The sequence below is a fragment of the Xiphophorus hellerii genome, chromosome 19 (genome assembly GCF_003331165.1).
Source record: "Xiphophorus hellerii strain 12219 chromosome 19, Xiphophorus_hellerii-4.1, whole genome shotgun sequence".
Taxonomy (NCBI): Eukaryota; Metazoa; Chordata; class Actinopteri; order Cyprinodontiformes; family Poeciliidae; genus Xiphophorus; species Xiphophorus hellerii.
In genome coordinates, this window is record NC_045690.1 from 29240008 (window position 1) to 29262783 (window position 22776).

The 22776-nt window shown below is 38.5% G+C and overlaps 2 protein-coding genes across 2 annotated transcripts in view; both read right to left on the bottom strand.

The window, feature by feature from the left end:
• Nucleotides 1–3274: 3274 nt before the first annotated feature.
• LOC116708488 (uncharacterized) lies at nt 3275–8331 on the bottom strand. Its single transcript, XM_032546349.1, has 9 exons — nt 7376–8331; nt 6903–7037; nt 6637–6771; nt 5732–5800; nt 5510–5604; nt 5054–5181; nt 4539–4656; nt 3793–3869; nt 3275–3616 (listed from the first exon to the last, which is right to left on the bottom strand). The coding sequence occupies exons 1-7, from the start codon at nt 8306–8308 to the stop codon at nt 4604–4606; spliced, it is 1548 nt and encodes a 515-aa protein (XP_032402240.1). The 5' UTR covers nt 8309–8331; the 3' UTR covers nt 3275–3616; nt 3793–3869; nt 4539–4603.
• Nucleotides 8332–22600: 14269 nt separating this feature from the next.
• LOC116708644 (tripeptidyl-peptidase 1-like) overlaps nt 22601–22776 on the bottom strand; it is a 6058-nt gene continuing 5882 nt past the window's right edge. The window contains exon 8 of the mRNA XM_032546570.1: nt 22601–22753. Coding sequence (XP_032402461.1) covers nt 22601–22753 — 153 coding nt within the window. The remainder of the gene's footprint in view (nt 22754–22776) is intronic.

The window sequence follows — 22776 nt, forward strand, 5'->3', positions numbered from 1 at the left end:
CTAGAATTAATTCCAGATAAACAATATTACCATTTCTTTCAAATGTTGTCCACAAATCTGTCTAAATGTTTGATAGTGAGCACTTCTGCTTTGCTGAGATAATCCATCCCACCTCACAGGTGTGCCACATCAAGATGCTGATCTGACATCATGATTAGTGCACAGGTGTACCTTATACTGCCCACAATAAAAGGCCACTCTGAAATGCGCAGTTTTGTCTCGCAGCAAAATGCCACAGATGTCGCAAGCATTGAGGGAGCATGCAATTGGCATGCTGACAGCAGGAATGTCAACCAGATGTGTTGCTCGTGCATTGAATGTTCATTTCTCCACCATAAGCCGTCTCCAAAGGCGTTTCAGAGAATATGGCAGTACATCCAACCGGCCTCACAACCGCAGACCACGTGTAACCACACCAGCCCAGGACCTCCACATCCTGCAGGTTCACCTCCAAGATCGTCTGAGACCAGCCACTCAGACAGCTGCTGAAACAATTGGTTTGCATAACCAAAGAATTTCTGCACAAACTGTCAAAAACCGTCTCAGGGAAGCTCAACTGCATGCTTGTCATTCTCATCGGGGTCTTAACCTGACTCCAGACAAGATAATTGATCTTTTACGGTGCCAGTAATGCCGAAATTAATAGTAAATTATAAAGACTGTGGTATTCTGATTTAGTAATGTAATTTTATTAGTTGTGTTACCACCCCACGCCACTAGAGGCAGTATCAGGCCCGAAAAGATGCGACTAAGGAGTAGATTTAGAAGTAAACAGAAAGCTACAGAATTTGTTAAAAACTGTGAGCTGCGCTGAAGTAAATAAAAGAGAGAAGTTCAAATACATGCTGAGAGTGAAAATCCTTCCTAAAGGTGAAGATATATCACAGATTTCAAAAGAAAATAAAAACGGGAGAAACGGATAATATAGGTAATAGCGCCCCCTTCACTTCCGGAGTGCAATGGTCCCGCTTCCAAATAAGGTCTGAGACTGACAGCGGTCCGTCCCGCCCTTCCTGTTTGCTTCAGCGAGGTCCTTCTCACATTTGCTGGTTTTGTTCCAGAGGTTTTCCCTGCCACCCACAAGTGAGAGAAGTCGCTGGAAACAGAGAGTTTTTCAGCATGTCCCCAATTATTTCCTAGACATTATTTCTTTGTGCAAATGCATAAATACAAAGTCTAAACATGAAGCTGCTGGAAATCTACTTGCAGTAAATCAAACATGAACTGGATGTGCGCTTTTATTGTGAAAAGAGTACGTAAAAGGGGGAGAACCGTAATGTCTTGAGCTGTTGCGCACGTGAATATTGTGTGCGGACCGGCTTTTCGAAGAGGCGGCTAGCTTTACCGCAGTGCTTTACTAGCTAGCTTCTGTAAATCCCGCCATCTGTGAGCCCAACCAGGTGAGCTAACGAAAAATGAACTAACTGGAACAAGAAGTCATGAAGAAACTGACAGAAACAACTTGGGAAAAGAATTTCCGTTGCTCTGTTCAGTCCTGCCGATCCGAACTACCGACCGTCATGATTTAGTGACGTAGCTGCAAAGGGTTAATAGGTGCTGAAGGCACAAAAGGATTTCTCTCCTGCCTCCCTGATGTTGCCTCACGATGTCATCGCATTTACGTCATGATGTCATCGCATGTGAGCGGTTTCTGGAGGAAACATCTACAGCTTGGTCGATCTCTGACATGCAGAGGTGGATCAGAGCAACTATTTGTGATGGAAACATTTTATAAGAGACCTTGACTCAAATTGGGTCATCCAACCAGAACCGGACCGGACCGGACCGGATTCCTTCCCAGCAGCGAGAAGCAGAGACCCGTTCTGCTGCAGGAGCAGTTCCTGGTTCTGGCCGTCCCCTCCATCTGGAGCTAAACCCCCTGAGGCCGCAGCCGACTGCAGATGGAAACTCGAACCGCAGTGAAGTTAGTTTCAAGTTGGATATTCGATATTCGAGCTCCGCGGAGTAAGCGGCGTTTAGCTCAAGGTTGATCCGATTTATGAACGCTACTGTCGGCCAGCGGTTCTCCACCGCTCCCGGCCGCAGCGCCCGAAGGTTCACTTAGGGACTATCAACAAATTACTGAACCTAACATTCCTGTCAAAGAAATATAATGTTTTCTTCAATAGCTTCCAGGTCATTTGACCTATTGACTCAAAATCACTTTGAAATAATTCTAATAGTCTCTTTAGATGAGGCACAGTCATTTGTTTTCCATTTTTAGCCATTTTCCATTTTTTAGGAATTTTTTTCTTCAAAATTGAGGGTTTTTCTTCAATAGCTTCAAGGTCATGTGACCTATTGATTCAAAATCACTTTGAACTTGTTCTACCAGTCTGTATAGATGAGGCACAGTCATTTGTTTTCCATTTTTAGCCATTTTCCATTTTTTAGGAATTTTTTTCTTCAAAATTGAGGGTTTTTATTCAATAGCTTCCAGGTCATGTGACCTATTGACTCAAAATCACTTTGGAATAATTCTAATAGTCTCTTTAGATGAGGCACAGTCATTTGTTTTCCATTTTAAATCATTTTCAATTTTTAATTAATTTATTTCATCAAAATTGAGTGTTTTTCTTCAATAGCTTCCAGGTCATGTGACCTATTGACTCAAAATCACTTTGAAATAATTCTAATAGTCCCTTTAATTGAGGCACAGACATTTGTTTTCCATTTTAAATCATTTTCCATTTTTTAGGAATTTTTTTCTTCAAAATTGAGGGTTTTTCTTCAATAGCTTCCAGGTCATGTGACCTATTGATTCAAAATCACTTTGAACTTGTTCTACCAGTCTCTTTAGATGAGGCACAGTCATTTGTTTTCCATTTTTAGCCATTTTCCATTTTTTAGAAATTTTTTTCTTCAAAATTGAGAGTTTTTCTTCAATAGCTTCCAGGTCATGTGACCTATTGACTCAAAATCACTTTGAAATAATTCTAATAGTCCCTTTAATTGAGGCACAGACATTTGTTTTCCATTTTAAATCATTTTCCATTTTTTAGGAATTTTTTTCTTCAAAATTGAGGGTTTTTCTTCAATAGCTTCCAGGTCATGTGACCTATTGATTCAAAATCACTTTGAACTTGTTCTACCAGTCTGTATAGATGAGGCACAGTCATTTGATTTCCATTTTTAGCCATTTTCCATTTTTTAGGAATTTTTTTCTTCAAAATTGAGGGTTTTTCTGCAATAGCTTCAAGGTCATGTGACCTATTGACTCAAAATCACTTTGGAATAATTCTAATAGTCTCTTTAGATGAGGCACAGTCATTTGTTTATGTTTTAATTTTATAATTTTTAGGAATCTTTTCCTTAAAGTTTAAGATTGTTGCTCAATAGCTTTCAGATAACGTCATAAAATTACTTATCAATTTGAAATGATTCCAGTACACTTTATACATCACACATAGCATCAATGCCACACAAACATATTACATTTTCATTTTCCACAGATATTTTCAAAACGTATTTCGAACAATAATGAACACAGTTTCTAGTTTTCAGATTAACTACACAATACACATTTCCAACTGCCTGTTTTTTTCTTTTGAAATTCTGTGCTCTTCATATTTATGCACAGGGCATGGTACCATCGGTCACAGTTGTCACACTGGATCTGTTCACAAATACAAGAAAATATACATGTTTAGCAGTATTGAACTTACTCATCTCCTGTCACACAGTTTGGTGTTTAATTGCTTGTCATTTATTATATAAAACATTTCATGGCTCCCAAGAGTCATTTCCTGTGTCTAATTCTGAATTTTACATTGACAACTCTTGATTTCTCACCCAGTCTGTCATTCCAGGGCCAGACCCCGGGGCTTTGTATGCAGCGCACATCGCACACCAACAGTGGTCATCAAATACTGTAATCAAGAAGAATATACAGCATATTCAAACAAGATAGATTGATAGATCGATATATATATATATAAAACAAAATAGCTAATTATTTCAGAAAATTAATTTAAAATTATTAATACTTGGAGATTATATAAAATACATTTGTAAACTAAAGTAAATTTTCTAAATTATCAATGTTGCATATCGTTTAGATATCTTTGTCTGTTTGGATTGGCACTGTTGGTGGTTTATATTTTGTGAAATGGAATTTGCATTTTGTAATTTATTATTTTTTTTATTGACCTCACGGGCTGCAGGAGCTAATGAGGGCAGACTCTATATAAGTTGAAAGAGTCATTGAAACAGTGAATTAATTGAACTGTCAAGATGTGCTTGTCACAAAGAAATCAAAACTTAGTGTTCCCCAGCGAAAGCAGCGAGGTCTGTTTAGTTTTGTTATCTTTATTGGTTAAGTTCATGTTTTGTATTACAATGTTTGTATATGTTTTAGTTTTCACATTTATTGAGGTTATTGTGGTGACTTTGATGATGGTGGTTGATCTTAATCAAATAAAATAAAAAACCTTAAATTCACCAGTCAAGACTGGTTCAGTAATGTAAGAGCTGGGGAGATTCTGCAATATATATGTGTGTATGTTTATGTATTGTAAGTCGAAATGCACATGGTATACCTGATGCATCAAGGATTTGAAGAGCGAGAGTTCTTCTTTCACTTTTCATTGCCTTTTTTGTTGTGTCAAAATCTACATCTGGCATCAGAGGGAAGGCTTCCATCAGTGCTTTTGCCATCTAAAGAAAAAAAAAGTTTTTAAAGACTTTTTTATGGCATTATAATGCATCAGACTTAAAACATTCATGTGGACATATATAGTGTACCCACATATACTAAAACAGGTATGTTTGTTAGTACAGATACCTGTAGTGAAACATCTAAATGTTTCAACATTTAGAAGATGATGAAAGAACTGTAATTACAAATACTGTGTGGCATGTTGCACTGACCCCAGTTATGGGCTACTGTTGGGGGAGTCTGTATTCCTCCAAGTGAATACACACTCTTTCCACAATTCCGAAAGCCCATTTTAACTAACCAGAGAGACTGTATTTGATGATAGACAACTTTTCTCTATAATAATTACACAGTATCCACACTTGTATAACAAAAAACATGAACTCATTAATTTACTTTGACTACAATAACTCCACAGCTGCTTCCGTCTTGTTGAATAGGGTGGCGCATTGTCCCCCCTTTCCATTGGATCCCAACCCAGTCTGTTTTTTCCATGGCATGTCCTTCTCATTTTGAAGTATTCTCTGGATAACAAACAAAATGATTTGTGTAAGAGCAATTGTATTCTGTAATTCCACTCATAAGACAACTCACGCTTTCCTCTTATCAGTTTCTGTTAACAACAACAATGTTAAGTTTATTGAAATTAATATTTACATAAACATTTAAATTAATAGAAATATTTTTTACATAATATATTTTGAAAAAATGTTATGGATAATATATTTCAATAATATATTCAGAAATCTGAATGTCACATACATTCAGATTTTTAACTCAATCTCTATGTGGTCACTTTGCAAATTTATTAATTTTTAATACATTTTAAAAATTTATTAGAGCTTTATTTACTGTATTCTTTTAGCTGCCTTTTGGGAGTCCACAAGCTCAGATGATACTTGTGCAGGATCTATTAGGAATACAGTTCTGGCTTCTGCATTGATGTACTAAAACAGATCAACAAAGTAAAGGGGCATAACAAAGAAAAATTTCATTAAAACTAATGTGAATATGTCATGCTCTATCCAAACCATAAAATGAAAAAATATTGATTATAGACAAAAAATCACAAACCAGCAACTTCCAGTGATTGTTGTTCACAAGGACAAATGACAGAACTGCTTCATAGTTGTCAAAGTTTACCTGAAATGGCATTAAAAATGTTCAAAAATTAAATGTTAACATAAAGACAAACTTTAAGCACATGTCTCGCAATTAATCTTTTCCCACATGTCAGTATTTACTTTTACTGACAATTTTGCTTTTCAATGAGAAGGTGTTTTAAAAATGATAAAATAATCAATACACTGTTTTACAAGAGTTAAGGTGCTAAACATTGCCCTGTACAGGCTGCTGTGGGATGGGGTAAAGCTTGCAGTGATGTTGATGTTAGTTACTAGGACACATACAAGATATCAAATGAAATTACTTAGCCAAGATTAATGTGGGTGCAACTAGATCAAGATTCTTACTTCTACTTTATTAAATGATTGACATTTACATTACTCTGAAATCTTATATGTAGTGTCCAGTACAGAAGTTTTTTTACATGTGGAATTAATTATGTAATGTTGTCTAAAGAAGTTGTCCATCCTTACTGCCATGTTCAGCTCCTTATTTGCCTGGATAACCCTCTGTGACACTTATATTTGGAACTCGCACGGAAGTGAACAATTACATTAATTTTGTCAAGTGTTTCAATGTTTAAAACAGCCAAGTAGTCAGTAAAACATGGCAATTCTTTCAGAACACTCTTTTAAAAACAACTCAGCTTTTAATTCAAACCTTTTAAAAAAATACATCTTGTTCTTCTTTTTATCAACAAGCACACATATTTGCCATAAACACATTACATATGATTTCATCTTCGAAGTAATTTTGTTGTCAATTTTGTAGCTCTGTGTAACTGATGTGTAACTGTGAAAGTTCTGTTCATTCATCTTATAATGACATAATATAGCAACAAAGATATCCATTACCTTTGGTAAACTTTGTCTAGGAAGCTCAGTTCTGTCCCCGAACAAAATCACACCAGCTGAGTAGTGATTCAGGATGTAGAAGGTGTCCATGACTCCCAATGCATGGGCAGCCACATGCAGAAGGCTTTCAATGATCTGCACAAGGAATATCAGCGTTTCCACATATTAAACATGCATCCAAAAGTCTTCTCACACAAATCTAAAAATTGGTTTGTATTAATCTTGAGATTGAAGATGTTTTACAAATGACTGAAACAAACACATACCTCCCCTGTCAACCATTGATGTGGTCGAAGAGTGCACAAGTCAGAATGATGAATCACAATGCTCCGACCTTTAATTTGTGACGGAACAACTGCTACTACAACTTCTGTACCACTCTTTTTCCAAAGCAAGGTTAACTGCAAATCAGATATAAAAAAAAAAACAAATCAAAACATTTGAAAGTAATACAACAAAAATGTATATTTTACAAAATTTAAATAATACTTTATGCTAACAGCCGGCCATAATAAAGACAAAATCTACACCAGACTGTAATACATATATGTCAGTTATGTTATCCCATGTTAACCACATTATGAAATTGTGAAATGCAAGCTATTATTACTTGTTTACTTCTAATGAAATTTAAGAAATGAAGATTACAAAAAAATTTTATCAGATAAATTCATTGTTTTAACAAACTAATTCTTTATGTGGAACTGCAACAGAGCCTCAAAGGTAGGTGAAACCTTACCTGTGATTCTTTATTATTGTTATCATCTTCAGCTTTGGTGATTTGTTTTTTTGGGCCTTTGGAAGTTCTGGGATTGGGTAATATCTTCGGGGGATTGAAATACTTGGATTTGGTCTTTGTCTGACCAGCAGAACTTTCCCTCTTGTTCCATTTTTCTTTGGGATCATCTGCCGGTTTATTCAAAACTCTGACAGTTTGGTCCAGAAGTTTGTCTGGCAGACCATGCTGCATAACATGTTCAACATACCGACCTTGTAAAGATGTATACAATTTTGTGATGAAGTCTGCTGGTCTGAGGTACTTTTTTTTGGCCAAGATGTTCTTTTTTACCAAGCCAAACCACAACTCCACATGGCAGTTTGTTTCTCTTGATTTGCTTGTTTTATTTGTTGCAGCAGATGTGGGTGTTTTGTACCGTGTTAAGTCGCCAAGTAACATTCCGCTCCACAGTGGGATGATTCCCATGTAGTTCTTCACAAGCACATCAACTATACCAGGACAGCAGTAATGATTTTCTGTGATCTCTGATTCCTCGGACAGAATGTCAACCTGAGCTTGGTCCCGTAAAACTTGGAAAGTCTTTGTAAATGGTGAGTTAGCAATAATGCTGTTGCTTTTGTCACTTTTGCTGTGCTGTGCTTCTGCTGTATGATGGCCATCTTCATCTTTCTCTGACTTGTTTTTGGAGATACAGCTGTTGAGGTATGCTTGACTTGTTTGTACTAAGGGGTTGTAATGTTTTGCATCAAATAGTACACACATGTTGTAAAACACCTCCATGGCAATTTGGAGGTTATTGCAGTTTAAAAGGGATGCGAAACAATAGCTTGCATACTCTTTTAAGCCTCGATCACGGGTCTTTGTCCCAAAAGCTTGTGTAACAGCCTTCATAATATGGGCAGAGCACAGGTGCAATACTGTGAACTTTTTCATTTCAACTTTATGTTCATGCACAATCTCAATTTTGATGAAATAAATTCTTTAAAAATTGAAAATGATTTAAAATGGAAAACAAATGACTGTGCCTCATCTAAAGAGACTAGTATAATTATTTCAAAGTGATTTTGAGTCAATAGGTCACATGACCTGGAAGCTATTGAAGAAAAACTCTCAATTTTGAAGAAAAAAATTCCTAAAAAATGGAAAATGGCTAAAAATGGAAAACAAATGACTGTGCCTCATCTATACAGACTGTTAGAACAAGTTCAAAGTGATTTTGAATCAATAGGTCACATGACCTGGAAGCTATTGAAGAAAAACCCTCAATTTTGAAGAAAAAAATTCCTAAAAAATGGAAAATGGCTAAAAATGGAAAACAAATGACTGTGCCTCATCAAAAGAGACTATTAGAATTATTCCAAAGTGATTTTGAATCAATAGGTCACATGACCTGGAAGCTATTGAAGAAAAACCCTCAATTTTGAAGAAAAAAATTCCTAAAAAATGGAAAATGATTTAAAATGGAAAACAAATGTCTGTGCCTCAATTAAAGGGACTATTAGAATTATTTCAAAGTGATTTTGAGTCAATAGGTCACATGACCTGGAAGCTATTGAAGAAAAGCTCTCAATTTTGAAGAAAAAAATTCCTAAAAAATGGAAAATGGCTAAAAATGGAAATCAAATGACTGTGCCTCATCTATACAGACTGGTAGAACAATTTCAAAGTGATTTTGAGTCAATAGGTCACATGACCTGGAAGCTATTGAAGAAAAACACTTAATTTTGATGAAATAAATTCTTTAAAAATTGAAAATGATTTAAAATGGAAAACAAATGACTGTGCCTCATCTAAAGAGACTAGTATAATTATTTCAAAGTGATTTTGAGTCAATAGGTCACATGACCTGGAAGCTATTGAAGAAAAACACTCAATTTTGAAGAAAAAAATTAATTAAAAATTGAAAATGATTTAAAATGGAAAACAAATGACTGTGCCTCATCTAAAGAGACTATTAGAATTATTCCAAAGTGATTTTGAGTCAATAGGTCACATGACCTGGAAGCTATTGAAGAAAAACCCTCAATTTTGAAGAAAAGAATTCCTAAAAAATGGAAAATGATTTAAAATGGAAAACAAATGTCTGTGCCTCAATTAAAGGGACTATTAGAATTATTTCAAAGTGATTTTGAGTCAATAGGTCACATGACCTGGAAGCTATTGAAGAAAAACTCTCAATTTTGAAGAAAAAAATTCCTAAAAAATGGAAAATGGCTAAAAATGGAAAACAAATGACTGTGCCTCATCTAAAGAGACTATTATAATTATTTCAAAGTGATTTTGAGTCAATAGGTCACATGACCTGGAAGCTATTGAAGAAAAACACTTAATTTTGATGAAATAAATTCTTTAAAAATTGAAAATGATTTAAAATGGAAAACAAATGACTGTGCCTCATCTAAAGAGACTAGTATAATTATTTCAAAGTGATTTTGAGTCAATAGGTCAAATGACCTGGAAGCTATTGAAGAAAACATTATATTATTTAATATTAAAATTATTGAAAATATTGTATATGACTTTAAAATTTTATAGATGCTATTTTGGCTCATGTAAAAGCATGAATTAGCACTGACAATTAGTTAGTTGGTTACAATTCAAGGCATTTATTAACATTTCTTTGACAGGAATGTTTGGTTCGGTAATTTGTTGATAGTCCCTAAGTGAACCTTCGGGCGCTGCGGCCGGGAGCGGTGGAGAACCGCTGGCCGACAGTAGCGTTCATAAATCGGATCAACCTTGAGCTAAACGCCGCTTACTCCGCGGAGCTCGAATATCGAATATCCAACTTGAAACTAACTTCACTGCGGTGACGAACCGGGAGTGAGAATGTGTTGCCCTGGCGGTAACAGAAACACGTAATTATTAAGTTGCGTTATTGCTTGGATTTGAATCGGTATGTTTTGCATCCAGTGCAAACAAGGATGTTGACAAATAAACTGGACAATATGCTGGCAATTTAGTGACATTTCCACAGTTGTGGTCTTGAAATAAAATCCCGAGTCCTCAATGTCCGACACTAAGACCAGACCAAATGGAAATGAAATTCAAGACCGATTTTCCAGGTCTTGAAAATCGAAAAATTAAATTACATGACTTTCCAGGTTTTCCATGACCAGTACAAACCCTGGATGTAACTTCATAGCTTAATTTTTCTAAACAGAATCTCTGAGAGGAAAAAAAAGGCAAAAAAATTATATTTTTTTCTTTTTTCTGTTGTTCTTGTGTAGCACAAGAACTGATTATAGCAGCCAAGTGGAAAAATTCACTCTAATGTGGGTTATAATTATGAAACATTAAAGGTAAATGTCATATTTTGGGGATTCGGGAAGTAAGCCCTTCTTTTCTATTTGTACTTGTTCTGTGGAATTTTTTATGTGGAGAGGTGACACTTAATCCATTAAGTGTCACTTTAATCCATTAAGTGTACGTCTGGAAATGAAAGGTTTTGGACTTTAATTTGACCGGCTACCTGTGTGGTTTGGACCGTGTTGCTCGGTGTTGGTGGAACAGAAAGATTGAATAATTTTCAGGCTGAAGCGTTTGGCTGTGCTTAAACTACCGTGCTCGGTATCGGAGGGGCGCTCCGACTGCATGTTAAGTGTATTTTATATAATTGTTGTATAAACAAAAACTAAGGAGTTGCCTAAAAATTATTTTATACTCCATATAACACAAACGCATACATCAACACACACACATTGACTTGTCTTGTGCTGAATCGCTGCCTCTGTTCTCAGCCTCTTCCCATAGCAGTGAATTTCCTCCCACATTATTTTCCTCCCACAAATTATTCCAGTGAACGAAGCACGAACAGCTCCCTTTTAACCACCGTCTTCCCATTTCTGACGATGGATCTTAAATATCCTCAAGTTTGAAATACCAGGCAGCTACAAACCGTGTGTTCACTTTAGTGGCTAAGTTTTGGATATGATCTGTTGTCACCTTGATATTGTAGTAATTTGTAGACCATTAATTGAGGACTCTGACAACAGCTTGTCTTTAGCCGGCAGGCATATTTTACTGAAAACCAAAACCCCTTTTACCGGAAACCATACATGTACATAACCCGCCTCTGGTACGGAACGCCCTGAGGACCATAACCCACCACATCTCCCCTTCCCCAAAGTAGTGATAAAATTTTAAACAAAACATGGACTACCTAACTAAAAGCATACAGTCAGTCTACTGAATACTGAAAATAACATACATAATAACAATAACATTTGAAACAGGTTTTAGATGTTCTGAAAATGTTCTGCCTTATTGGACATAATCTTTGAGCCATGCTGGTGCCTTCACCTCCCTCCTTGGATGAACCCTTTTCACATTCTCCTCCACCCTCACTTCTGGTGCTGCTGTAATTTGTTCTGTGTCTCCCACATTCTCTGTAGGGCTTTGAATGTCTGGTGCTGCTGGGCTTTGAATGTCTGGTAAGGGTCTGAGATGTGCCTTGTTTCTCCTCACCTCTTCTGAATCGGTCTCCACGACAGGAACGAGGAGTGTCTGCTTCTCTCAGCACCGCAGCCGTCTCCTGGGTGTTTGTAATCCAGACGCGCTGACCTGCTTTTAGCTCTGGCCTGACCCCCACTCTATGTCTTTTGTTGTAGGCCAATGTTTGTGCCTGTTTTAACTCTTTGTCCTTGTCTGCAAATTTCTTTTGGTTTGCCCACTGTGGTTTAAGTTGACTGGGTGAGAGTGGCAAGGGTGAGCGCAGCCTTCTGCCCATCAGGAGCTCAGTCGGTGAAGGGCCTTGATTCAGCGGCGTGACCCTGTATGCCAACAGGGCCTTGTATGGGTCGGTGTTCTTCTTCAAGAGGCTTTTCACTGTTTCCGCCCTCTCTGCCCCCCCGTTACTCTGAGCGAAGTATGGACTACTGGTGACATGTCTGAAGTCATAGTCTGTGGCAAAAGAGGAGAAAGAGCTAGAGGAAAACTGAGGTCCATTATCTGTTATCAGTATTTCAGGCACCCCATGTCTAACAAAAATAGATTTCAAGCCACTAATAATTCCTGCTGATGTGGTTATAGATGTCTTCATTATTTCAATGTATCTTGAATAGTAGTCTACTACCAGTAAATAAGAGTCATTTTCCCAGTAAAACATATCTGCCCCAATTTTCTGCCAAGGCCGCTTAGGCAGCTCTGAGGGTATCATTGGCTCTGGGTGTAGCTGTTGGTACTTAACACATGTCTCGCACTGGCCCACAACTTTTGTGATTTGGGTACTCAGGCCTAACCACCACACAGATTGCTGAGCCCTCAGCTTGCATTTGGATATCCCCATATGTCCCTCGTGCAGTCGGGCAAGCATTTCATTTTCAATGTCTCTGGAATGACAATACGTCGTCCTTTCATCAAAAGATCACCATTCATGTGTAACTCACCCTGGTGAATCCAATAAGGCTTCAGCTGCTGGGACAGCTCCTCTTGTCGTGGCCAGCCTCTTTGGCACTGGCGGATCAGCTGACTGCAGATGGCGTCTTGCCGCTGATGGTCAGCTATCTGCTGGAGTTTGGACTGAGATGCAGGTAAGTTATCACGTACTGTGTTAATGAAAATCTGTACTTCCCCTTCCATCTGTGTTTCTTCTGCTGTCAGTGGACGCCTTATCGGGGCCCTGGACAATGTATCTGCTGTGATGAGGGCCTTTCCAGGTACATGTACTATGTTGTATATAACCTAAGCAGTCGCAGCCGGAATCGCTGAATCCTGGGAGGTAAGTCATCCAGTGCTTTTGTCCCTAGGAGTGCGAGGAGGGGTTTATGGTCAGTTTCTATTGTGAACTGTACTCCGATCAGGTATGAACTCAGCCTCTCACAGGCCCAGGTGACGACTAGTGCCTCTTTTTCAACCTGGGCATATCGTTGCTCTGTTTCAGAGAGGCTTCAGGAAATGTAGGCAACTGGACGCCACTGCATATTTTCCTCTCTCTGCATTAAGACTGCCCCAAGGCCAAAAGACGAGGCATCTGCTGACACCTTTGTCTTGGCTTGGGGCCTGTATTGAGCCAAGACTGTTGGTGATGCCAGCTCATGAGCTTGTCAAAGGCTGTCTGCTGCATATGACTCCAGATCCAATCATTGTCTTTTACCAGCAGATCTCTGAGTGGTTTGGTAGAATCTGCAAAGTGAGGGGGGAATTTTGCAACATACGTCACCATCCCCAAAAACCGCCTAACGTCTGTTGTGTTCTGTGGGACAGGTATGTCTGTAATCGCTCTGATTTTCTCAGGGTCTGGTTCAATGTCTGCTGCACTGACTTTATGTCCTGCAAACAGAACTTCCGACTGTGCAAAGGTGTATTTCTCATTTAGTGTTAGTCCTGCCTCTTGGAGTCGCATCTGGACAGCTGTGAGCCGCTCATCATGCTCTGCTTCATTCTTTCCCGACACAAGGACATCATCTGCATGGCATATAACACCTTCAAGGCCGGCTAAGAGCTGGGACATGCGTCTTTGAAAATGTTCTGGGCCCAAATTTATCCCAAAGGGTTAGCACATTGAAACAGAAACGGCCAAAGGGAGTATGAATGTTGTTAGTTCCCTATTTTCTTGTGCTAATGGAATCTGCCAAAAGCCACTCCGTGCATTCAATTTTGTGAAATATTTTGCACCATTCAGCTGTGCTAATGACTGGTCCACAGAGGGCAAGATATGTCTTTCTCTGCACACACTTTCATTAAGCTTGGTAAGGTTGACACAAAGTCTAATTTTGCCATTGGGTTTTTGGGGCTACCACTATCCCCGCACACCACTCAGTAGGCTTCTCTATCCTGGAGATGACCCCCATTTCCTCCATTCTTTTTAGTTCCTCCTTGACTTTTGCAGTTAAGGGTATTGGCACACGGCGAGGGGTTGAAAGGACATAGGGGACAGCATCGTCTCTCAGCCGGATACGATAGTCACCTTCCAGTCTCCCTAATCCTGTAAACACCTTTGGGAATTTCTTTTGAATTTTCTCACCAGGTCCCCCTTCTCCTCCAGTGTGTCAATTTTTCCCATTCGCTCCACAAGATGTAGTTCTGTAAGTGCCGGTAAACCCAGCAGTGGCCTAGCCAAGCTATCAATGACAAACACTGACTGAGTGGATTTTCAAGGCTGCATTGAAGCTGACCTACCACCAATAGTCTGGTATTGTTTGGGCCATACAGCTTTTTGTGGGTGTGCAATAGAGGGCCGTCTCTTCTGTAGCTTTACAGTCTGGTAGGAATGGCGGCCACTGTTGCACCTGTATCTAGTTTAAAGGAAACTACTGCCCCATTTAGTTTGATGTCTAAGTACCAGCCATTGCTGTCTGACTTCACCTCACCTAAGAACAGACTGTCCTGATAGAGTCCCTCTTCCTCTGCCATCTCGTGTACAGGCTGCTTAGACTTGCAGACAGCAGCAAAGTGTCCTCGTTTGTGACATTTCCTGCATTCAGCCACTTTGGCAGGGCAGTCTTTCCAATTGTGTGATGGAGCCCTCCCAAATTTTATAACAGGCAGACGATGTTGCATACCTGTTCGGTTTCGGTTTCTGTTGTGCACTGCCCTCTGTCTTGCGTGCAAGTGAAAGCGCATGCATCTCTTCACTGGGCTCCTTAATGGATACAGGGCCACTGGCACCGCGCAACCAACCCTGCTGTTGTTTCACAGTTTCACTCTGTCTGACCAGTGTTACAGCTGTAGTCAGGGTCAGTTTTGCATCCATCTGCAACTTCTCGGAGAGCGTGGCATCTCTTATGCTGACAACAATGCGATCGCAGATCAGTTCATCTCTGAGAGCTCCGAATTTACAATAATCCACCTGTTTGTGAACCGCGGTGATAAAGCTCTCGGCCGTTTCTCCCGGTTCTTGTTTACGCATGTTAAACTTCGCCCTTTCAAAAATTATATTGTGTTCTCCAATAAAATGTTCATCAAAGCACTCTTTTACTTTTTTGTAGTTGAACTTGTCTGCAGACGTTAGCTCTGACGTATTAAGGATATCCTCTGATTCATCTCCCATTGAATATATTAACGTATTCACTTGAAAAGCCTCTTCCCTTTTTTCCAGCCCCGACACGATCCTGTACCTCTCAAACCGTCGGATCCATTTGGGCCAGTTTTGGACATCTCTGCAGTCAAACTTTTCTGGCAGGCTTAGGCGAAACTCCTCTCCAACGTTGCTAGCTGCAGCAGAGTTAGCGCGTTCCCTCTCAGTATTGGACATTGTGAATGCAACGATCTCCCCTGCGCATTTATCTTGATGTTAGTTGCGAGTGCATTGGGAATGCAGCATAACGTTGAAGAGTCACCACTTCTGACACCATGTAGTAATTTGTAGACCATTAATTGAGGACTCTGACAACAGCTTGTCTTTAGCCGGCAGGCATATTTTACTTCTTCTTCTTCTTCTTCTTTTTTGTTTTATGGCGGTTGGCAAACAACTTTCAGGTGCATTACCGCCACCTTCTGGACTGGAGTATGAACCAGATGCCTAAACCCTATAATCTCCCTATTAGACCTGTTTTTCTAAGAAACCTAAATACGGAATTAAAAACCACATCTCCAGAAGATTTTTGTAGCAGATCTCTAATATTTAATTTAACTTTATTCCTATTTAACTCTTCTACTAATTCCTCTCTTTCTAGATTATATTTATTACATTCCATAAAAATATGTACAACTGTTTCCAACTTTCCACAAAAATTACATAACCCCGTACTATGTTTATTTATTATTTTCAAAGTACTACATATTTTACTGAAAACCAAAACCCCTTTTACCAGAAACCATACATGTACATAACCCGCCTCTGGTACGGAACGCCCCGAGGACCATAACACACCACAGATATCAGCAGGAAAATGAAAAAACTAAGCACTGGATGGTACCGGCTAATTGCTGAATACAACGGCACACAACAAAACTCAGTTGTTATACCAGTAGCTTGCATATATTTTAACTTTTGCATCTTGTTCATGGTACAACTTTTGCAGCTATGGCTAAAAACAATAGGACCAACCGGTAACCGGAAACGGTCTATGTGGTGAAAGTTTAAATGGAAGTACGTCACCACTACTCGTGTCATAGGTTATTGCACATAAATTTACTATGATGCTTCAGTTTAGACACATGATAGCCGCACATTATCGACCATGCCAGGTATATTTAAACGGAGAATTATCTTTGGAGAATTATCTTCGAAGTCGTTGAACCCTGTTAGCCATATGGCGAAGCTAGTGTACTAACTTGGAGACAGTAAGAATAGTTAACTGCCTGCCTGCTCTACCTGTTTGCCAACACACAACTTTATTTAAATAAACACCACAGAACTGTTGCTTTCTGAATTTGAAAGCAAATGCAATGCATTTAAAAATTCATTGAGCTTCAGTCTTTTCACCAAAAGCTTAAAGAAAACCGCAATATTGGTACATAATCAGCAACAATTATTAATGACTGAAAAATTGATACTACTGTAAAATGTTATCTACTTACATACTCCCTCCATCCTCGTGATCCAAGCGAGTAAAAAGAAAATGGCGTTGGCGAGATTCTTCCATTAGCAAGCTTGGTCTAGTATCCAGATGTTCAAGATTACACTACTGGTGTTGAAAAGCGTCAGGTCTGACATTTAACACCCATATTCTTATGTTATCACAATTGTGTTGAATTACTTATGGTGAAAACAACACTCAAGTCTCAACACTGTACTCTATTATGTGCCGACACTGCAAGTTTAACTCTAGCAAATTTGCTGTGCATAGAGACAATTTTGCCGTGCTTTTATAGTTTACCTTGCATCGCCAATTGATAATTTTAATCAGATTTCTGCATGAAAATGTGAGTTTAAATCCTACCCTCAGTGCAACAGGTCCTCCAAAGTCCCGAGTGGGTCAGAACCTCCTCGTTTTTTGTGGACGGTCTCATTGTCGTTCAGGTTCTTGGAGCGGCACATCCCCGCGGGAGTAGAGCCAGTAATCCGTTCCCACTGCAATGGTCATGAGGCTGAATGCACAGAAAGCCCCCCGCCGTGGTCAGAAAGCATCATCATCCCCCTGTTGCAAACCCTCATCTTGGCCTGATACACCTTCACTTCCTTAAGCCGAGCAGTTTCACTCAAGACTCACACTCCTGGATTCAGAAGCCGACCAGAACTGGTTCCAAATGTCTTATCTGTACGACTCCAATTAGTTGAGGGACACACAGATGTGGAGAACATTGTCCTCTACAGGAAGCACGACACACTTAACGTTAAGTCCGTCAAGCTTTCTCCAAGTCTTTTGGTAGAGAGGAGAAGCAGACGTGTTGCTGCTCTTACAGAAGAGAGAACTCTGTGCTCCAGAGAACATCAATGGTTGTTCCGCACAGGCAGCCTGGAGTCATAACCCCTCCTACCAGTGAATGGAGCTCATGGTGTGTGTGTGGGTGGAGTGTGTGTCCCATTAGGAAGGATGCAGTGAGCCAGCTGGGTCACAGAGACCAGCAGTGCTCAACATGTAGAGCAACACGCAGAAGAGAGGGAAATAAAGAACCATGGATTGCTAAATAAGCAAGGCTGTAACTTAACTTTGTGTTGCAAGTTGCTATGCATGATGGGAAGAGAGAGGAAGGGGGGATGAGGGAGGCGCTGATGCACCCACAGATATGTGACTGGAAGAAATGTGAATCCCATACAGTCTTATTCAATAAATTAGGATATCCTATTATTATTGGAGCCTTGCAACGAAATGTTGCTTAATATGTACATTTTAAAGTACAATTGAATGACAATAAAGTCTGTCTATCTATTTCTATGATGAGATTTGTCAGATTAATAGTACATTTTGAAAACAACAAGCTTTAACAGGTATTAGACTTACTAAGAGATATAAAAAAACATTTTTTATACACATTTCACATTTAATTAATCTATATTATATCTTTCATTTGATAAAAAAATGAACTTTTCAGTCATATTCTAATTTATGGAATGAGTCTGCATATTTGCTCAATACTTGCCTACATTGAGCAAATATGCAGTTACAAAATTTTTTAATATTTTCGTGAAGAATTATTATCACAATAATATTATATATTGACTGCTATCAAGTGCTCAAAAACATCAACAACATTAGATTCCATAGCAATCACAAAGTTATTAAAGAATTCAAAAAACAGAATGCACATCTTATCTTACACATTTGGCTGTTTAAGCCAAATGAATCCTTGTCAATGCAAACTTTGCATTTTTCAATTATGTGGTTCTGATTCCACAGACCTACCCTGCTGAATTACACAGAGCAGATGACATATGATGTGTCTTTCATATAGCAAACATATTTATTTTACTGTGAAATTATACAGTAAGACAAGTTTTAGTTCATTTTACATATCTTTTTCTGTCTCACCCGGGACTCTGCAGCTGTCCATGTTCCTTTACTCTACTGAAAAACAGATATCATACTAATGTCAGTGACCAATTTCAAGTCACATCTGTGTCTCTGTTCTTGTCAAGATTTTCAGTGGGACTTTTTGGGATTGGGTGGGACAGTTGGACAGTAGAAAATAATACAATTTCTGTAAATATGGCTAAAAATTAAAGCTGACAAAAGTGCTGATGTTTGGATATGTAAAATATCAATTCTATCTGGACATAAATCTATAAACAGTTAGTTTATGTCTGTTTGCCAAGATACAAGAGAGGACTAGGCAAATTTCTCTTTTGCATTGGAAAAAATTACATTTTTACACTGATAAATGCAATAAGTCATTTCTAATATGTATTCCCCTTTTATGGACTCCAGATTAAGAACTGCAATCACTTTGGTAGAAACTATATTTGAGAACTATTACATAAGTTTGATTCTGGGCCAACTTGCGTTATCTCAGCTTCAGTTAGTCTGAATTCCCACTACAGCAGGTAAGATGATGACTGCTTAAAGCTGCTGATTATATCAGAGAAAGTCATTTTTAGAAATGGACACAATGTGTTTACCCAGGTGACCATCAATTTTTAATGTGTGGTTTGATTATTAGGTCATGAATCTGCAAACAGATGTGAAGCAAAAAAGGACAAAATTACAGAATTGATTGTATGATAATATTTTAATGTTTTTTGTATTCATCTCTTCAGCTAAAGATGATGCATGCATCATATCTATCATGTCCTTTTATTCTCTCAGGGTTTCTTCTTTTCCTTTTGACCTTCTTCCTTTTGCATAGTAAGTCTCTCCTTTTTCCGTATTTCCAAATATTGACTTGATCATTTCATCACCTTAAAATGAAGATGTGTTTTCTGCTACAGAAGTAGGACAAAATAATTGGTAACAATAAAGTGCCATTTTAAAGCCAGAAAGTGGAAAAGATAAAAAGTGGAAGACATCTATGAATAATTCTGAAATTGTGGGAAAAAAATGAAAAGGGGCTGGACTGTGAGGAATAGTAGAGAAGTGTATTAGTACAAGAAAAACACACCTACCTCTAATTCCTCGCTCATATTTACACATACACTGAAACACAAATCTCACAGAAGTATACATCAAGTTTTTAAGTTTTTCTCCTAAAATTCCATAATCTCCTAAGAGTTTTTGAAGCAGCAGACTTTTCAGCATTTCAGGGAGAGAATGAAAGCAGAATTCACATGTGAATTTTCAAGAACCGACATGGATCAATACATTCAGGACATGTCACAAGGTTTTCTCCTGGATGGTGTCAAAAACCAAAAATACACTGAACAAAAATATAAACGCCCCATGTCAACTATTATTGCCATGTGGAGTTAACAACTGTAAATGAGCATTTGCTGACATTTTATTGTACAAAAGTAATATTTCTTTTGATTTGTGAATAACCTTTAGTCCAACTTGCTGTCAGTGAGTTGTTTTTTACTCAGTGCATGTCCACTGGGCGATCAGACAAAATGAGCAACAACTGGACAATCCTTGGACTGGACAATAAAAGGTCACCCCAAAATGTCAAATTTTGTCACAAGTCATAAGGCCTCAGATGTCGCAAGTTATGTGGGAGCATGCCATTGGCATGTTGGATACAGGGACATTCACCAAAGCAGTAGCTGCATGGCTCCATGTCCATTATTGGACCACAGGCTGTGTAAGAGTTGGTTTCCAACAGACTGGCACTACTGCAAATCGACCTCATCCTCGTCTGCCATGTGTGACCACTCCAGCAAAAGATCTCCACATCCGGTTCGTCCATTTGCAGGATCGGCTAAGACCAGCACACACACAGCTGATGAAACTATTGGGCTGCACAACAGACACCTCAGACTGTCTGTAGCCGTATACGGGAAGCCAACTTGGTCAAAATCTAATTTCTCAACCTGACCCCTATCATGTTCAAAGGACTGTCAATCCGCTACAAGTGGCCATACCACGATGTTATTAATGCCGATATGAAGATCAGTAATTACTGAAAATATATTTTGAGTTTCTCTGTATATTGCGTAACCCAAATGTTCATAAAACTCTCATATTTGACATGGGGCGTTAATATTTCTGTTCAGTGTAAAAATCTTTAACTACAGTACCAACAAATATGGCATGCATAGAGGAGCTCCACCACAAGAACTGTAAAGACCTACACAGCACCAACCCACTGCAATGCAAACAAAGTTATGAGGATATGTGAGAAAGATAATAGGTTTTTCTTTTTTTGCATCAACTTGGAAGACAAGACATGCTTAAGACTAAGTACAGGACCAGCTTAGACATGAGGTTATAAATCCTAGATCTGAATCTTGCACCCCTCTGAATTGCTGTCTGTTCAGACATGTTGCCATGTTTGACTTATTGATTATAAAATGTTTATGACGTCACTCTCACCAGCATAGGAGAAGGAAATCAAGTAAACAAACACACTCTTCATTATCAACATAGCGCAAAGGTACATGTTGGCAGTAAATCTTGAGCCGTTTGTGGTGAAGTCCTGTGAATGTTATCTACTGCTGCTGTTTCCTGGAGATGTGAACGTCACCACTGTGGTAGAAGGTCATTTGGTGGATTCTTCTGTTGCACAATGTTTGAAGAAAATTCTCATTATGAATGAACCCACTCCCAGTAAAAATGTAAGTGTTTAAATGATATGGTGTCAATTTGTCTTCCTGGCTTGCAATGAGGTTAGTGGATTAGGAGGGAAGTATGCAGTACTGTGCAAAAGACTTGAATCATCCATAATTTCTTTATAATTTGTTTTTCAGGAAACTATGTAATATGTAATATGGTCTTGAGAAACGGTTCTGTTTATTATTTGGAGATGTGTTGTAGTTTTCTTTGGACTTTGGCATCTCATTCCCCTCATTTTTACTCCATTGTGCAGAAATTTTCTTTGTCATTATAGTCATCATTTATGCATAAAAATACTTAGAAACTAAAGGAGTGACTGCACTAAAACATGGTGAAAGATTTTTTGTGGGGCTACAAGAAGCAACTGGTTGACCTAATAAATCTAAGCAAATTAGTCAAATGAAGTTGTTAATATACATTTTAACAAGTGAAAAAGCTGCATACATGTCAGCATGTACAGCAGGAGTCAGTGCTTACAACTAGCGAGCAGCATGTTTTCCTTTATTAAAGCATGATATTTTGGGGAGGATAAGATCTTCTACCCATTTGCTTTGCCAGATAAAAACAGCATTTCTCAGCACAGACAACCATAAAGAAACTTTGGAGAAAACCTCCTGCTAACTCTAGCAAAATGAGGGTTGCAAATTTGAATGAACAAATCAGTTGAAAGGCTTTTGTGACTTAGATCATGACACACACTGCTGTTGCTACTACAAAATTGTCTTTGTTTCTTCTGTTTTAGAAGCTGAACATCAATTAGAGATGAACTGCATCCCTTTAAACCAAAGCTCCACATGGAAAGCAGATAGACATTTATGTTTAAGCTTTTGTTTGACCTATTGTCAAACAATAGCCCAAATCTTTGACCAGTATACTAATGACCAGTATTTGCTATATAAAATGCAGTGAATCGAAGACATTTGACTAACTTGGCCAACATTTTATTTTATGAAGTAATCTTCTCAAGAAGATGCTGTCATGCTCCGATAAAAGGAGCAAAAAAAGCTGTTAATGTCCAAAGAAAAGCTTTCAGAGCCCTTCAGAAAGAGGGGAGAGCTTTTACTGAGGTTAAAAGATTCCAAGGCAATTTGGCAGAAATAGTGTAAATCATATGGAATTGTTTAAAACTTTTGCACAGTACTACAGTTGAGCTGTTTGGGTTATTTTTTCTGTGTCTCATCTAACCACCGGGATGTCCTCAGACTTGTATAACAAATTCAGGGTTGGTGTAGGAGAAGCCTTGGAACTCATTCTGGTCCAGGTTCATGATGAAGAGTTTGTCTGTCGGTGTCAGCTCCACCGCCATCTTGGTGAACTCCTTGTCAAAGTTGCCAACATCGCTTCGAGATTTCTGCCACAGAAAATTGAAATCAG